Genomic DNA, 18,415 nt, shown 5'->3' on the forward strand with positions numbered 1-18,415 from the left:
ACACTTCCTGCACAGGACAGGCCATGCTCATCTGGGCCCTGCCCACCTGCCCATCTAGGCACCAAGGCAGGGTCTCCCACCAGCTTGGGCGCTTGTGCGGGGACAGTGCCCCAGGACTGGGCAGCAGCCAGAGTCTGGCCTCGGCACTTGTCCTTCAAACACCTTGCAAACAGCCCCAGAGGTCTGCGGCCTGCTCTGCAGGCTAAGACGGTCACTACTGGGGTCCTCATGGCACACAGTTCCCCGAGCATCACCGGGCTCAGGCCTGGAGGGAGGTGCTGGGCCCTAGTAGAGCTGCCCGCCTGCTGGCCGAGTCCCCCAGGCAGGGCCCCTCTCCAGGACCAGGGAGAAAGCCAGGACCATGGCTGCCCGTGGCCAGCAGGAGACGCCGGCAGGAGCCTTCACCTCCCCATCCGCACAACCCCCTACCTGCCTGCCTGCACAAAGACCATCTCTAATCCAGGCCGTCTTTGATCAAGGAGCAAAGTCAGGAGAGAGGCTCCAGGGCCTCACTCCCAGATGGAGAAATTTGGTGTGGTGTGGACATTTCATCTCCTTTGGGTTTTAAAGATGCCGTTTATTCTTCTGCAAGGACACAGCATGGTGTCACCTGGGCCACACCTGCAGGCAACTAGCTGCATGTTCTGTCCGAGAAGGCAGGTGAAGGCCCTCCTCCCTCTAATGCAGTGTGCTGCGTATGCCAGTCACGAGTGATCGCCTTTACCCACCAGCTCTAAGGGACAGTGAGCCGAAAGAGGCCAGTAAGAGAGCCCAGGAGTGGGGGAGCTCCAGGGTGAGTCAACTCCTGCCTGACCCCCAAAATGCCCACGAGTGGATGAAGACGTGAGCAGTCATTCAGCAGACACTCGGACCCCAAACACCTAAGGACCGATGTCCACAGCACCTGCAGGGCCCACAGGGCCACATTCCTACAGACCCTGGCCGTGGCCTGGAGTGACTACGGGGAAGCATGGCAGGGCCACAGACAGAGCATGCACAGCCCTTTTGGGAACTGGCTTTCCACTGCCCCCATGCAACTTGGGTCAGGGTCTTCCTGAAGCTGACCCGGAGGGCACTGCTCTGAGCTGGGGCCCCATTTCTGACAAAGGCTCTGCAGGTGAGTCCATCATCTGAGGACCATCAGACTGCTACCAACCACGTCTCTCTCACCGCAATCCAGAAAGGCAGCTCAGCAGAAGGGCCGGGGCCTCCTCTGGCCGGGAGGACACTCGCAATGGACACTTCCAGGCCACCAGACCCCGGGAAGGAAGCTGCTGACTAGGGTCACCTGCTGGATTTCCCACTGTGCTTTAAGTTTCAGACAATAAGACAGTACGATTCCTTCCTCCTTCCATTTCTACAAACTCCCGTAAGAAAAAACTTCGCTTTGGGGCCAAGAGAGAGGACAGGGTGAGGACACTAGACTTGTATCTCACTGACCCTGGTTTAAAATCCCCAGCCCGGCAGCACAAGGTCCCCAGAGCCCTGCCATGGTCACTTCTGTGCCCCACAGGGCAGGGCTGAGCCAATCCCCCTCAGGAGCAAGCCTGGCGTCTCATTGTATCAGATGTCAAGGGCTTCTGGGAAAGGGGCTGCTCCGGGACCCTGGATCTGCAGACCGTCCAGTCTGAACTCGAAGTGAGGGGGTCACACTTTCAGTGCTGGGTTATTTCCATCTCAAAGGCTGTTCTGGGGCATTGGCTCTGGATCTGTAAGAGCCCAGATGGACCCAGGATGGAGGGCTGTAAGGGTGGGAGCCGATGTGTGCTCAAGATTCTGCAGTGAGCGACAAAAACACAGCCTCTGCCCCCTCCTGTGCCCTCCTCACACTCTGGACACGGCCTCTACCCGCTTCTGTACCCTCCTCACACTCTGGACACGGCCTCTACCCGCTTCTGTACCCTCCTCACACTCTGGACACGGCCTCTACCCCCTGCTGCCCCCTCCCCACACTCTTGGTAAGGCCCCTTCCACCTGCCCAGGAGCCCCCCAGGGAAGTCCTGCTGGGAACCAGGTTTGGTGTCTGCCCCTCAGTGAGACCTGACTCGCCTCCTTCCCTCCAGTCAGTGATGTCCTTGAAGAGTGGCTGCTGCAGCGTCTGCAGGCAAACGAACCTCCTGGAAAGGGTCATGCTCTGCCCGAACCTTCCAAGATGACAAAAGGAGGGCGGGCAGGGTGGAAAGTGGGAGCGTATCTTTCCTCATCTTTAATAGCAACAGCAGAAAACTCCGTCTCATTCCTGAGTCTCTGCTGTGGCTTCTCAGTTCCCCCCGATAAATTTGGCTTATCTTTTGGCTTATCTGTACATCAGGCTTTCCTTCCCTAATAGTTGTGGAGCGAGTAACTAGGCCATCAAGTAATTATGCCATCGAGTAGTTAGGCCGTCATTAACTTTCTTGTATTTGAAAGCTGATAGATGTAAAAATAAGATTTACACAATGCAAAGTTAGTCACAATAGGTAATGTTTTCATATTTACCTGAATTGTGGTATTTTTTCCCAACATATTCAAATGCAAAGAGTAGCTGGAGATCTGCTGGCTGGGAATAATGAGCTACTGCAAGGCACACCTAGGAAAGATTCTACATTTAGAATTTGATTTGAACACACTTAGTTAAATGAAATGCACAACAGGGCCTTGACTGCTAAGAGCATCATCGGGGCCATGATCACAGACACTTAGGACATTTTCCTGTGGCCTCTGAAGGTCACCACTCACAGCTGGGCCCCCGAGGTAGTTTAAACTACCGAGCACATGGTAAACAGACTGCAAGGGTCTGGGTGAATTTTAACAGGAAAGCGATTTCATTGGAGTAAGAAGCCTGTAGACTCTGGAGCACTCACTCCTGAAAAGGGCTGTGTGGCGCCCTGCCCAAGAAATAAAGTTTCTCTTGTGGTGGACTCTCATCAGTGCCGATGATTTTGGAAGGCTCAGGAAGACTATGTTCAGACCTCACGTACGGACAAAATCCACACTTAACAGAAAGCAACAATCACACGGGAAACAAGATTGGTAAGAAACCCGTGGGTGCCCGGGTGGCACCAAGAGCCCGTCCGAACCCCAGGAAAGGGGCTCCACGCCCGGATGTTAGCACACTGGCCTGTTCCTTGCTATTCAGATGGGCTCCTCCGGGCAGGGGACCCGGCGGCTGTGCCCTTATACCACACCAGCTACATGATGCAGCCCAGAAGACCACCGGAGAGTGCTAGCAGAGGGAGAAGGGAGTCGAGGACACACAGCAGAGGCCCCTGGTTGGTCAGACAGGACTCGGGGGGAGAGGGATAACGGGAGGAAGGCCATTTGGCATGGACTCAGCAGGAAGTGTTAGTGTATGTCAGCTTTCTAAAGCACGGTATCCACATCACGGAGTTAGAGCAGAAAGCCACGGCAGAGAGTGTCTGGGCCCGGACAACCAGCTTCCGGAAGTCTCTGAAACGTTCACTGCACCTGGTCTTCTCAATCCCTGTAGGACTTCCTCTCCAGGGAACTCAGGAAACAGGGTGAGGGGCCGACACCCCCAGCCCTGCCCTACCCCCAGCACTTCTAGCTGCCCAGCTCGACTGCACCTTGGCAACGTCCCCTGCTCCTTCTGGTCCTGAGGCACCAAGTCAGCCCCGGACCTGCTGCCCCACTAATAAATGGGTTCCCTTTTTGTCTCGCCTGGTCATGTGACTGCAGCCATGTGACTGCAGCCACATCCTAAAGTCATACTTCCGGGAGTCACCTCTGAAACAATCGACACCGCTCTAAAGTGCAAACCATGGCCGGGACCCTATCATGGGCCCATCTGCCCCCGGACACCTGTCTGAGGTGACTGTGGCTCTGACCCCTCCTTCCCTCCACAGTCACCAGCCGAACTGCTTGCAGGGTTGGGCTGAGCTGTGGCAACACTCAGGGGCTGTGGAGAGTGGGATGCCTGCGTGAAGCTTGCTCTGTCACTCAGGCAGAGGCCACATTTCACACAGTCAACAGAGGCTCATGGGGACGCAGAAGCACATACAGACCCCCACTGACTGACACCAGACCAGACAAAGGAGGGGAGAGAATGCTACGGCAGATGCTCGAAAGTGCTAAAGGAGACAAAGGGCTTCCCAGGGCAGGGAAGGAGGCAGGCGAGTGGCTTGGAGGTGCCCTGCCCAGGCCAACCCGACAGTTAGGTGGCTGGGAAACGCTCTCGGCAGAGGTCCTCTGAGACCACACCAGTCACAGACCTGCACACACACCAGACTTTCCGACACTCCTCTGAGCATACAGGACAGTTTACTAACAAAGCCCCTATAGGCCAGACTCCATGTAGCCAGTTCCAGGAAGCTTTCAAACCGCCCCGGCCTCACTCATCAGAGTTCCGAAATTAGCGGACACATCATCAGCCAGCAACTGATTTGAGAGATGATAGGAAGACAGTGACAGCGGGACAAGGCGGCCAGCAGCGCGGGGGCTGGGCTGGGGCAGGGATTGATGTTGCTGGCAGGAGTGTGACCAGGGATGGGGGTTGCCTGGTCTAAGTCAGGGGGTTTCTGTGGACAAGTACAATGCAAATGCCCTTGTCATCTTTTGAGAGGAGGCGGCCAACCGGGAGGCCTCTTCCTCCACACTTCAAGCTTCCAAAACTCAAAGATTCATACAAAATTTTTTGGTAACATGCATTAAGAGTTTTTAGAAAAACTATCTTCAAGGGACCAGCGAGAAAGTGCAAAGAGCTGGGCATGAGTCTCCATGTAGGAGGCCTGGGCTTCCCCCTGAGCATGGCCAGGAGCAACTCCTGAGCACTGCCAGGAATATCCCCTCAATATCAAAACCAAAACCAAAACCAAAACCAAAAAGCATTATTTTATTTTTACTTAGGTGTCGCTTTTTATTTGGGGGGAGGAGGGGTGCTCAAGGCCTACTCCTAGCTCTGTGCTCAAGGGACCATCTGAGGTACCAGGTCTCAGACCCGTTAGTCACATGCAAGGCAGTAACTGTCGCTCCTAATCCCTCCCTCACTCTATTATGGGACCGAAGAAGCTTGGAATTAAAGATATTAATTGTGGTATATATTTCATTGGACCAAAAGCACTCAACTGCTTTGGAAGGCTTGTGGTGAGCCCAACGCTGATACTCATCTGAGCAGAAACCACAGCTCGCTGATGATCTGTCACGGCACCACCTGCGTCAAGCACAGGGAGAAACAGACCCAGTCTCCTGGCCATGGTCGGCAAGCCACTACAGTCGCCTCACCATAGACAGGCGCAGTGAATGCTGGAGTGCAGGGCGGGAAAAGTGATTCACGTTCAACCAACATGAAAGGCAGAGACAAAAGGTAAGGGCTTCACTTGCTGTCACATATATGTTACATGTATACATACATGTATGTCTATGGAAGCACTACAAAGCACTCATGGGGGGTTCAATATTGAGCAGAAGTTCATGGAAGTAATTAGTGTCTCAGTTACCAGTAGCCAGAGCTCAGCTCTGCACTGCGAACTTCCTTTTTCTTCAGCTAGACTTGTCCCAAAGAGCCTGTTTTCCCAGGGCAGCCTGAGGATGCCAAGAACAGAGGAGAACAAATAGCAACAAGGCAGCGTCTCAGCCACTGATGGATCCTACCAGGGCAGCAGCACCAGCCAGGGCACACAGGCTCTGCTGGAGGGGCTGTGAACGGAACGTGAAGCAACTGAGCATCCAAGACTGGATTATAAAAGCAGAAACGAGCGGCTTTCAGGACTCCAAAACAAAGCCCGGGCTCACCCGCCAGAAAGCCCGGCTCCACATCTGGTCACTCTCAGACTTGGGAAACCAAAGCCTTTCCAGAGAAAACACAGCCTAGAAGATTCCAGGAGATAAAAATCAAGCGATCACTGCCCAACTCTTACTTCATTTTCAATGAAACATTCATTTCAAAAAGTGAGCTGGCCGGGGAGCTGGTTCCACGGGCCAGAGCGCATGTGTGGCTTTCAGGGGCCTCGATCTCGGGCACCGCATGACCTGAGCGCCACCAGAAGCAGCCCCAGCACTAAGCCAGGAGAGATTCCAAGCACCACCAGGTGGGGCACACAAACAAAGACAAAGAAATAAAGATTTAGCTTTTAATTCGTGAGGCAATTGAACTCTGACAATCACACGTAATGTTAACATGCTGCCTGACACCTGTGGGCCTGGGGGAAGCTTCATTCTCACTGCACTTATCTACTGACCCCTACAAGGACCACAGCCAGTGGTGCTAGGGCCCTGTGGCTCTGACAATTCAGTAGCCAGGCCAATTGGGCAGTGCCAACAGGACTGGAGGCTGCTGACCACACACAGGTACTGGAGACTCAGAGCTAGGAATCAAACTTAGGCCTCACATGTGCTGAGCATATGCCCGACCAAGCAAGCCCCTCCCCAGGCCTCACATGTACTGGGCATGTGCCCGGCCAAGCAAGCCCCCTCCCTAGGCCTTCCAGGTGCTGGGCATGTGCCCGATCAAGAAAGCCCCTCCTCCCCAGGCCTCACATGTACTGGGCATGTGCCCGGCCAAGCAAGCCCCCTCCCCAGGCCTGTCTTATTCTGTTCCCCTCCACGTCCCCTGGCCCAACACTCTCTGAAAGACACAGAGTACTTCCTGAGAACACAGAAACGGCTTTTCTCTATTTCAGGACAGCCTGAAACGTTGGTTTCTGCCAGAACCAGGTCTCGGGAGCAGGCGGCAGCCTTGGTTGAGAAAAGCAGCCTCACCCTTCCCAGAGACGTGACAGGCCTCGAGTCCTGCCTGCCCAGAGCCCTTCATCCTGCTGCCCTGGCGCCTCATCATTTCATGGAAACGTCTTTGACTACCCAGTGCTCACTGGATGCTCACTAGATGCTGCATTTTCCCCACTACACTAAGTCCTGTCTCCATAGATCCAAAATGACTGGCAAGGGCTTGATCTCATCTCTGGCCTGGCCTGGCCCCTCAAGCACCATCGTGGGGGGGGTGGGGGGGCGGTGACCTGGTGTCCCCCAGCACCACCATTCCAAATAGCAAGGTGCAGTGGGGCAAACACTGCTAAGTTTGAGGGCCACAGGCAGCGGCTTCTGGCCAATAGAGTGCCACTGTGGAGGGCAAACACCACCACCCTCAGCCCGCCAAAAAAATAACCAACAGGTATTCTAGATGGCTCAAGCATGGAAGCCAAACCATTGTGATTTACAACTGCTGAACTGAAAACCTCTATATCAGAGAGCTGAGAGAGAGATTCCTTTTCTGCTTCTGGTTTAGGTCACACCCAGCAGGACTCAAGGGACCACTCAAGCAGGAGTGCAGGGACGGACCCTGAGCTCCTGCCTGCACCCTGTTGGGGATGGAGTTTCCAAAGACGACTGGGCACAGTACCCATCTCTTACTTGGAAACTACACCATCCGAGCTCGTTCTCATGCTCCAGACGGGAATGAGTGGACAGAGAGATGAGGACGGAGCACTCGCGCAAAAGCAAGCCAGATGGAGGACTTCACACACAGTACCCGACTTAATGATTGTCTACACTCTTTCTGGGGGCCAGACAGAAACTCAACAGCAGAGCACTTGCCTTGCATGGGTGAGGCCCTGGATCCATCCCCGGCACAGCAGAGAGAGAAAGAAAGAGAGAGGGAGAAAGACAGGCACTTCACATTAGTAAAACACCAACATCACCATCTGCGGCGCTGGCGTGCAGACAGGGCCTGAAGAAAGGGCTCACGAGTGGGGATGGTCACAAAGCTCCTGAGTCCCTTGAATCCATGTTAAAGAGCTGGCTGGCCCTTTGCGCAGTGATCCAACCTGGGGGGATCACTTGCGCTTCTTCCAAGATTCACCTTAAAGTGCTGACTCTAGCTCTACCAGCAACAGGAAGTGGGTTGCAGCCAGTCTACCTTCAGGACAGCAGGCAACTCTGGGGAGCCACCGCCCCTCCCCCCACCCTGGCGGCTGTTCTGCCTTTGGGTCCCCAGGCTCATTCTGCTGAAGCCAAAACAATAGTTCAACGAGAGGGATCTGCGGGCCAGAGAGATAGGACAGCAGGGAGGGCATGTGCCTTGCACATGCTGACCCGGGCTGGATCCCTGGCATCCCAGAGGGTCCTCTCAGCATTGCCAGGAGAGATCTCTGAACAGAGCTAGGCTGCCAGGCGTGGCCTCAAAACAAAACAAAACAACACAACAAAAAGAGAGGGATTTGCACTGCCCCTTCCTTGCACAGGCCAGCAAGGCAGACTGGTCACGGGGTGATTGGCAGCTGCCCCCTGGGGCTCACTAAGAATCACTAGACCCCTCTACTGCCATCCGTCCATCCCACCCGGTGGGTATCTAGCTTTATTCCTGAGCTTAAAGTCTAGCTTTTAGTTCTGAGCACAGCTGGGTGTGCCCAAACCCCTGCAAAAAATAAACAAAGGTACCAGAGTGTCTCAGCAGACCCTGATTACAAACCATTTTTATCCCTCCCCCCTTTATTTTTAACCAAGAAAGAAACAGCTGGGTCTTAAAATAAAAGATATTAATCTCTGAACAACCAGTTTTAGGATTTCAGGAGATGATCAAAACAATTGTAAAGTATGATTTAATGCAGCTCAAAACCAGGCGAAGGAAATCATTCTATTTACATTCTTGACTTAAATTTCACTCCAGAAGGTTTCTGGTCACACCTGCACCTCCAGCCCCTCAACCAAGCACCCCAGAAATGGGAACTTCCACATGGAACTGCAATAGGTACATAACGTGCCAGACGTGATAAAAACGTCAGTCTTACCTTTTTGGCACTTTCAGGACCAGATTCATCAAAGCGAAATCTGACGATTCTAAAATCTTTACAGTAGATAATTAACTCAGTTGGATTAAATTTCAGTTTCTGGTTAGGGCCTAGGACTTTCTGCTTCCTCTTGTGGTCATTCACTGAAAAGTAAAAAATAAAAAGCAATAGAAAATGAAATATGCCCAATTCTTCTGTGCTGTTCCCTCTTCAGCTCACGGTGGCAAATACTTCCTGAGAACAGCCAGAAAGCCACCCACCAACCGACCGCACCCCGCCATCCTTCCTATTAGTCTGGAACTTGGGGAGAACCACTTCAACCTTGTTTCTGAAAATATTTTTATTTTAGGAAAGAAACGATTATTGCCTAAAACCACTACCAAATAAACACATTTAATACTGAAATGCTAATGAGGATGAATACTTAAGCCACAATCTGCATTTCTATTTTAAAAATCATCTCTATTTTAAAAACAAAAGACTTCTCTTTCATTCAAGTTCCCAGAACCCATGGTAATACAGCCAAAGCAAAGGTAGAGACTCAAGAATCTGATTCTGAGCCAGCTGAGAAAGGGCACTAGCTCGCTCGTTCTCCCTCCCTCCCTCTCCCTCCCTCTCACACACACACTCTTTCAAGCTCATGTGCAAGCTGCTCGCTCTCTCCTGCCTCTCGCTCAAGCACTCTCTTGCTCTCTCTTGCTCATATCTGCTCTCTCTTACACATTTTCTCCCTCCATCTCTTGCTCTCACCTCACTCTCTCTTGCCCACTCAATTTTATTTTTCAATATTTTTGGGGGGATTACACCTGGAGATGCTCAGGGGTTACTCCTGGTTCTGCATTCAGGAATTACTTCTGGTGGTACTCAGAGAACTATATGGGATGTCACTGATCAAACCTGAGCCAGACACATGCAAGGCAAATGCCCTCCCCTCTCTTTTGCTCCCCCCATCTTTCTCTCTTCTCTCTCTTCCCCGCTCCCCCCCTGCCCCCGCCCCAGCTCTGCCCACTGTGGCCCCAGTTCCACACACCTGTAACAATCTGCTCGATGCAGGTCAGAGGGACATCGTGCTCGCCGAGGAGGAGGTTTCTGTACTGGAATTTCTGCAAGAAGAGATCGTGTCCCATTAATGCTCCCCGGAGTGCCAGGACCATGCTGACTTCAAGAGGCAGTTTCTGTGCCCACAGCTGTGACAACTGAGGTCCAGTGCAGTCTTGGGTGAGGAGGAGTATTCAGGTGCGTGCATGTTCCCCCACCTCCCTCTGCAAACACTGGAGCCCTGGCACCTCATGGCACAGAGATGGCGCCGCTTCAGCCCAACTCCCACACGGCACAAGGAGGAGAAGACAGGGGCATGGGCCGCTTCAGCCCAACCTCCACACGGCACAGGGTGACAGAGACGGTGGTGCCAGGTGCTGACTCCAGCATGCCCAGAGCCAGCAAGAAAAGGGGTCCCTCTCATCTGATTTCACCTTTCCTTCTTCTGGGTTCTGGACTGTGCCTAGTGCTGCCCAGCAGACCCTGTGCTGCTGGGATCCAACCCTGAGCCCCCATGCACAGGCCAACCCTCTGCGTGAGCTCCCTGGCCCCATCACACTCATTGGGGGGCTGGTGCCCTGGGGACACAGTGGGGCTGTGAGGGGCTGAGGATAGAGCCCCTGGCTCCTGCACAGAAAATCTGAGCTTCGGCTGTCACACTCATGTTTGACAAACTTATTTACAGCAGTAAATGACACTTTTTAGAGTGGAGCATAAACTACAATGAGATTCTTTGGCAAGCTGCAGAGGAGTTTTTGGGTGGGTGGGAACACACTGGCTTTATGCTCTGGAGGTCCCAGTTTTGATCCCTGGTACCACCTGGTCCCCCCCAAACACCAAGACTGAAACCAGCCCCAGTACTGCCAGGACTGGTCCAACACCCCCATCCTACCCAACCCTAAGCCCGTTAAACTAAAAGCAGGAAACAGGAAGTCAAGAAAAAGCCCATGATATCGCAACTACTCAAACTTGGAAAAAAACTACAAGGAACAAGTGTTTCCCAGTAAACAACATAGCAAGAGGATCATTAAATAAAAGTCACTAGTTTTTTTCTTCGTGCCAGCTGAACAACTGAAAAGTTGAAACCAGGCTTAGACAAGCGAGTAAAAGAATGAGTTAGTTTGAAAAACGAGGACAGGACTTACAAAGCATGTTAATGCTTCTAAGAAAGTTTGTGGAGATTCCACTTCTTTACAATGGGCAAAACACCAAACTGTTGTAATTATTCATTTTTGGTTTTTGGGCCACACCCGGCGGTGCTCTGGGCTGACTCCTGGCAGGATTTGGGGGACCATCTTGGGTCGTGCAAGGACAGCACCCTGCCCACTGCTGTCCTATGGCCTTGACCCTGGATGATTCTCCAAGGAGGCTGGAAGACAAGCCAGCCCTGTCTGCGGGCGCCTATGAGCCGATCTCAGAGGGAGCCAAACAAGTGACCTACCGGGCCCGGATCCCACCCCTCGGCCCAGCAGTCCCAGCCTCATTCTGACTCTCAGCGCAACACAGTCTCAACACGGCCCGGCCAAGCCTGGGGAACAGCCTCCCATGCTTCTGGCCCTGTGCTTGGAACGACATCCCTCACGCGCTGCTCTGCCACACGACCCACCTGGAAGGGCATCGGGTCATCGGTGAGGAAGGAGATCCTGAAGTTACTGCAGACCAGCTTCCCCCACAGATCGTACTGGCTCGTCTCGGTCGCGATGCATTTCCTCACAAAATTGACTTCATTGACAACAATTTCTCCTGAGAAACAAGAAGAGAAGATGGTCACCTAGGGTTATCGGGAAGGCCACTCCATGGTGCTGGGTCCTCTCGAAAAGCCCTTCACAATGGCCTCAGGAAGGGTGGTAGTGTGTGCCAAGTATCACTGCAGGTCTAGGCACAGAACCAGATGGCCCCTTCCCCTGGGCATCCCCTCCAAGACACTGCCCTTAACGACCTGTAACTGCCATCCTGCTGTCGCGCTTTCTGCAAACTGCAGATCTGTAAGCAGATTGCTCACTGCTTCAACTGCATTTGTCAGAAAAGGAGATGCTCGCTTCGTGTCTATCCCACTTGTAACTACTATAACACCTTAAATATTACTTATTTCTTAATACTAATAAATAAGTCTGTATCTATTATTATGGCTGTCACAGTGATCGACTGTAGGGGCACCAGAACCACACCCACAATATAGTGTGCCTGATCGACGAACACAGTGTTCCAAGTGTCCCACTGAAAATGAAGGAAGAACTGTCATCCCTTGCTAAAGTTCAAGGTGGAGATGGTCAAGCACACAGATGCCACACAGTCAGGCTGAGATAGAAATGGTCCAGCTCCCTATGCTCCTGAAAATGGGGGCAGGTGAAATAGAATGGCAAGAACAGGGTTGGTGCACGATGGTGGATGAGAAGCCTTGGCTTGGACAGGGCACTGCGGTTCAGCTGCAGCTCACGTCTGACCGGGAGGCCAGCTGATTGCAGAGGCAGAAACTCTTGCTATTACGGTGCACCGTGAGCAGCCCCTGCGCCACTGGAGGACTAGCTGTGGGGGCAACTAGGGCAGCTGGTGAGGGCTTTCCTCATGCAAGCCACATCGATCTGAGCCCGATGCTGGACCCAAGGGCCATAACGCTCAATTCGGTACAACCTGCGGCTTAAGGAGTTTCGATGCCAGGCAAGCTGGCACTGCCAACACCAAACACAATATGAAACACATTTCTAGTGGATTCCTCCCTTGAAGATGAAGCCCAGCTCAGATTCACCCTGTGCAATTGCAAGAGGGCCAGCAGGTAAACACAGATAAACTGATGTGGGACTCGAACTTCATCTGTTGATTCAATTAAAAGTTCAAACTCTGGGCAAAAGAAGCCGGATATCCTTAAACCAGGGCACCATGCCAAAGCCTAACAAGCAATACTATCTCTCTGAACAATTACTTCTTGTTCACTGGGCCTGCTAACACCACAGGTGACCAGCCAAGCCTCTCTCGAGCTCTGACCGCAACGACGGCTGAAACTATGCAGTCCTCGCCCTGGCCTCGACACCAATCAATGCTGCAGGTACACCCCCGTCCCACAAGGAGATGTGCCATTGATGCCCCCAGAAGTCACCAGAGTGACGTGAGATCAGGTAAAGCAGAGACCCTGGTGCAGAAGGTCAGGGTGAGAGAGGAAGAGGGAATGAGGAGAGGAAATAAAGTCAGACATGGGTCTAGAATACTCTGGAAGAAAGGGCTGGAGTGAGAGCAGAGGCTAGAGGCATTCGCCTTGCATGCAGCCAGCATCGCCAAAGTGATTCCTTGGCCCAGAGAGCCCAAGCTGTGCACAGTAATCACCCTGGCTCTGGGTCTGGTCCTAGCCACACACCACACCCCAGAGGGCGTAACGCTGTTGAAGGGTCAACCTGGACCCACTGGGCGAGAGCATTAGCAGCCTGACGATGCCCTCAGGCTTTCTGATGGTCCTAAGTCGCCACTATGCCTCCCATAGGACTCCAACAACTCTGGACCAAGTTTTCTAAGAAACTAAACCACCAAAATTTAGATGTGCGGGAGCCATGCAAACAAAACACCTCAAGGTCCGCCAAGGTGGACAATATAAGCTCCATTTACCACCACCGCTTCAGAGACTCATAAATAAATCTTGAAAGCGATCAAAAAGACACAGCAAGGGGCTGGAGAGATAGCACAGCGGGTAGGGCATTTGCCTTGCACGCGGCCAACCCGGGTTCAAATCCCAGCATCCCATATGGTCCCCTGAGCATGGCCAAGGGTAATTCCTGAGTGCAAAGCCAGGAGTAACCCCTGTGCATCGCCAGGCGTGACCCAAAAAGCAAAAAAAAAAAAAAAGACACAGCAAATCTCAGACTCGCGCACAGCTGAATAATCTGGGGCAAGTGGCGGGAGAGGGCGTTGGGCAGACCCAGTGCCCTCCGAAACAGAGCCCCGGCAGCCACTTGCTCCCACAATCTAAAACTGCCGCCATACCTCCAGCTGGACTCCACCGCCTCAGGACGGACCTCACCAAGATATTATCTGCTGAAAATTTGGGTGTGCAAGTTTTGCGACTGAAATCTCAGGGTCAGGATGGGCTACCTCCCCCTCACCTCCCTGTACTTCCAAAAAAAAAAAAAAGCCCCAGCAGTCACATCCACACCTTAAAGTTGCCACCCAGTTAAAAAGTTAAAAAGTTACTCCACCTGTACCTTCCCTTTAAATCCTGAACTCCCTGAACATGATGACCTCTTAATATACTGAACTCCCTGAACATGATGACCTCTTAATATACTGAACTCCCTGAACAAACACGATGACCTCTTAATACTTGTGATACAAACTATAATGCACAAAAGGAGAGAGATAAAGAAAAAAAGTGCCTGCCATGGAGTCAGGCTCTAAGAGTGGGGGTTGGGTGGTAGGAGGGAAACTGGGGAGCTGGTGGTGGCAAATGACAATGGTGAAGGGATGGGTATTGGAATATTGTATGGCTGAAAACCAATTAAGAACTGCTTTGTAGCTGTGTATCTCAAGGTGAGTCAATTAAAAAAAAATAAAGTGATCCCTTGAGCATTGCTGGGTGTGGCTCCCATAATACTCAGAGAAAAAGAAAAGAGAGGCTGGGAACAAATGCACACACACACACACACAAAAACCCACAGCCTGCTGGGAGCCAGAGCCATCCTGGGCAGCAGCTTGCCAGCACAGGGCACCTACACAGTGTCCCGGCCAGGGAATTGGCCTCACCTGCCTTCGCGGTAGGAAGGTCCCACAGAACGGCTCTGACCGCAGAGCTCCCTGAGCCCCAGAGACAGTACCACAGGCCGTTCACAGAGACCGAGCCCCAACACCTGCGTCTGCAGTGAAGGGTGTGCTCATCACCAGCCTCAGACTGCAGTATTAGGGGCCCTTTCCCACGGGGCACAGACCCAATGTCAGGGGGCTCTCCCCTACAGGGCACAGACCCAATGTGGGGACAGGCCCAAAGTCAGGAGACCCCACCCAGACTTCCCAGCTATCCTTCTAGACACAGGGGTCAAAGGGCACTCATGCACGCCAGGATTACTCAGTGGCTCAGTCCAGGGAACCAGCATAAACAAGACCACGGGAGAATACTCATGCCTCCCTCCAGACCTGAGTTCAAACATCTTTTCAGAGTTAGCATTACAACAGGGAACCACAGATGAACTTAAAGGCTCCTTATTTGTTCCATTACTACCTGGAATGGAACGACCATTACTACTCCTTATTTGTTCCATTACTAGACTCATCACACAGCACTAACTACTAAACCTTGGGGGGTGCTGGGGGGGGAGCTCCCCAGCTGTGGGGAGGGGTGAGTGCTCCTGGGGATAGCTCACACCTTTCATCTACCTCCCCAGGCCCTCACCCTCATGACGAGAGTTTCGAAAAATGTCTACATGGAACCACACAGGCTGGTATTTGATTCCATTTCAGGTCAAAACAGGCTTTCCCAAGTATCTGTTGATCGGAGTAAACAAGTGGCTTTCCCTAATTGTCATGCAACTGTTACACAACTCTACTACCTACCAAATACTACAAAATACGGTTCATATTCTCTCTGTGTGGCCACACCCAGCGGTGCTCAGGGCTTACTCCAGGCTCTGCACTCAGGAATCACTCCTGGCATAAGGGATGCCCGCCCGAGATCTAACCCACTCTGCCCTACAGCTGGGCCCCTCAAATACTACTTCCTGTACTTTAAAATGAAACCACCTACCAGTCAGTCCCTTCCACAACCTGGAAGGAAACGCCCCCCTGAGATAAACTTTGTTGCAACTGAGTCTCAACTAAGGAAAAGTTTTGCCTCCAATCTCCCTCTACAAAAGAGCTTCAGATATTTTGGCTGTGATGAGAAAATTCCTGGTCATAGCAACACCATGACCAAGAATTTTACTGGGCCAAAATGTCCATCGTGCCCTCTGGGGAAAACTGTTGTATTTTTTTCTTCCATTTTTACATAGACACCGGGGCTACAATACTGCTAATTACAGGGTTTTGGGGATCCTGTTCCAACACCACACCCCACACCAGTGTCGCTTCTCTCCACCACTGTCCCAACTGTCGAAACACCCCGCCCCCCGCCCACCTCCCCCACATGCACACGTCCAGGGTCCGTGCCCACAGGCCACTTGTCCCTCCCTTACCATTTCCTTATGTCTTAAACCCACAAACACATCTGCAAACACCACAGTGGAGACTTCCCAAACAACCACCCAAACACCCAACTGCTGCATGAATTCCAAAGTTCACCGAGCTCTGTCATTAGCTGAGAAACCCGGAGGTGGTCAAGTGGCTTTTCTTACTCGGAGGGGATGATGTGAGTATTAATCATTAAGGCCTAGGGTTGCACACGCAGACAGGAACTTTCACTGCCCCAGCGATTAAACACTGCTTTAAAAACAAACACAAAACACACACACACACACACACAAAAAAAAACCCAAAAACAACCAAAAAACCTTCAGGACAAGAAAAGGAAACGCGGGGGTGACACGCGGGACAGGTTACGGGGCTGCGTCCACGTCAAGGACAAACAGCCGTGAATCATTTACTCCTTGCGGCGCTCCGGCGGCTCTGCCCCCCGCCGCTCTCCACACCCGCCAGCCACCGGGCTCGGCGATTCCCAAATCCATAGAGGCGTCGGGTAAACTGAGGCGCGGGCGAGTGGCCGCCAGACGGGGCGCGCGGCCGGCCCGACCCCGCGGCAGCTGGCCGCGGGGCTGCCCCGTACCTGGCAGAAGCACCGGCTCCAGCTTCTTGATCTTCGGTTCGGAATTCACCTTGTCTTCGGGCTGCAAGAAAGAAAGCCGCGCCAGTAAGTCGGACCCCGGCCACGCCGCCGCCCGCCAACTCCGCTCCGCTCCCGGCGCGCTGACAGGGGCCGCCGACGGGCCCCGCGCCCCGCGCCCCGCGCCCGCCCCCGACGGGGTCCCGGGCCGCCCGGCCGCGGGGCGTGGGGCGGCGCAGAGACACCCGGGCCGGCGAGGCCGCGCCGTCGGGCGCCCGCGCGGGTCGCACCTGCGGCGGCGGCAGCAGGTAGGACCTGAAGGTGGGTCGCGGCGGCTTGAGGGAGAACATGGTGCCGCCGGCCCCGCGGCCTGCGAGCTCCGAGCGCGGCCGGCCGGGCCCGGCGGACTGACGGGCGGGGACGCGGCCGAGCGCCCGCCCGAGCGGGGAGGAGCCGGGGCCGAGCGAGGCCGACGCGGGCGCCGCGGCCCATCCCCGGAAGGGGCCCGGCGCCCCGCCCCCCCGGCCGCGCTGGAGCCCGAGCGCCCGGCTAGGGCCGAGAACCCGCGGCCGCGGGGCGCTCAGCGACGGCGCCGGGGGGAGCGCGGCCCGGCCGCCATCTTGGCAGAGGCGCCTCCGGGGAGGCCTCGTCTACGGCGGCCGGGAGGGCTCGGCGCGCCCCTACGGCGGCCCGCGGGGGCCACGCGGCGCGGCGCGGCGCGGAGCCCCCACCCCCGGACAGGACGCGCCCACGCGCTTTCTCTCTTGGCTGCTGGGCGGTGACGCAGCTCGCAAGTGTTTGGGGGCAGAGGGAGAGGGGTGGGCCACACCCGGCGATGCTCAGAGTCATTCCTGACACTGCTCAGGGGGGTAACGGGAGCATCCAGGCAAGCGCCCTCCCTGCTGTACTATCGCTCCAGTCAGTCCCTGAGCTTTTAAAAAGTGACCCGAAGCAGCCTCGGGAGCCGGGTACTGGGGCCGCCAGTTACACTGTCTGCACCCAGAGCTGGATGGCTCTGCCCCCTGAACGTAGATACGTCCCAAGCCCTGCGCAGTCTGCATTCGTCCGCGGATGGTAACACTCTCCCCCGAGTGCCCACGCGTGGGGAGGATTTCTTCCCATCTCTGTGTCTGTTCTCTTGGCCCCGGGCTTGGAGTTGGTCTTCCTGCTCAGCCCAGCCGACTGCTTGATGGGGACTATAAACAGCTGGCACGGCTGGCAGCCACACCCCCTGAATTTAGCTGTTTAGCTGGACCGCGTCCCTCGCAGGTGGGAGCACCTACTGCACGGTGTCCTCACCCCCACCCCCACCCCCTAAACTCGGGAATAGGAGAGGTGTAAGGGGAGGAGCCCCCAGCACAGCAGAATCTTCACCGCCCCCACCCACGCTGGAAGTATGAAGGAAGCTACCTTGCTTTCTGGGCAGATAGAAGAGTGAAAGGCTCCAGCGGTGTGGGGGTGGAGAGAGGGTAGAGAGTTTCAATAGGTTACGGATGGAATGATCTGACCTTTCAATGCAAGGATCAGATAATTTTCAGCCTACCAAGCACAAGGCATTTCTGAATTCCGAACATTTTTGAACTGGAGCAACCTTTGGTGGAAGGGGGTCGGAGTTTGTGCTGTTACTTGGAGGTGGGGGCTGGTGGGGAGGTGCGGCTTTGTGGCCGTGCTCTGGGGCTATTCTTGTCTCTGTATTCGGGGAACACTCCTCGCGGTGCTTCCGGGGGCGCATGTGGTGCCGGGGAGGCCTAACGGGGTGATGCTAACAATTTAAACATTCAAAAGATGACTTTTTTCCTAAAATAATTTTTTTTCCCTGAAGTCAATTTTTTCTGTTGTGTCTCTGAGAACACTTTTCCCAGGAACCACAGAGGAGCTTTTAAGATGTCAATTTCACTGAGTTCCCAATGTGGAAAACACTGGTCCC

General features: G+C 54.0%; 1 protein-coding gene across 1 annotated transcript in view; it reads right to left on the bottom strand.

The window, feature by feature from the left end:
- MTMR10 (myotubularin related protein 10) overlaps positions 1–17,087 on the bottom strand; it is a 29,566-nt gene extending 12,479 nt beyond the window's left edge. Inside the window, exons 1-6 of the mRNA XM_055141386.1 lie at positions 16,779–17,087; positions 16,492–16,552; positions 11,365–11,501; positions 9,751–9,823; positions 8,721–8,863; positions 2,479–2,569 (exon numbers count right to left, since the gene is read on the bottom strand). Of these exons, the coding sequence (XP_054997361.1) occupies positions 2,479–2,569; positions 8,721–8,863; positions 9,751–9,823; positions 11,365–11,501; positions 16,492–16,552; positions 16,779–16,838 (565 nt within the window). The 5' untranslated portion in view covers positions 16,839–17,087. The remainder of the gene's footprint in view (positions 1–2,478; positions 2,570–8,720; positions 8,864–9,750; positions 9,824–11,364; positions 11,502–16,491; positions 16,553–16,778) is intronic.
- Positions 17,088–18,415: the final 1,328 nt, after the last annotated feature.

The sequence above is a fragment of the Sorex araneus genome, chromosome 6 (assembly GCF_027595985.1).
Source record: "Sorex araneus isolate mSorAra2 chromosome 6, mSorAra2.pri, whole genome shotgun sequence".
Classification (NCBI taxonomy): Eukaryota; Metazoa; Chordata; class Mammalia; order Eulipotyphla; family Soricidae; genus Sorex; species Sorex araneus.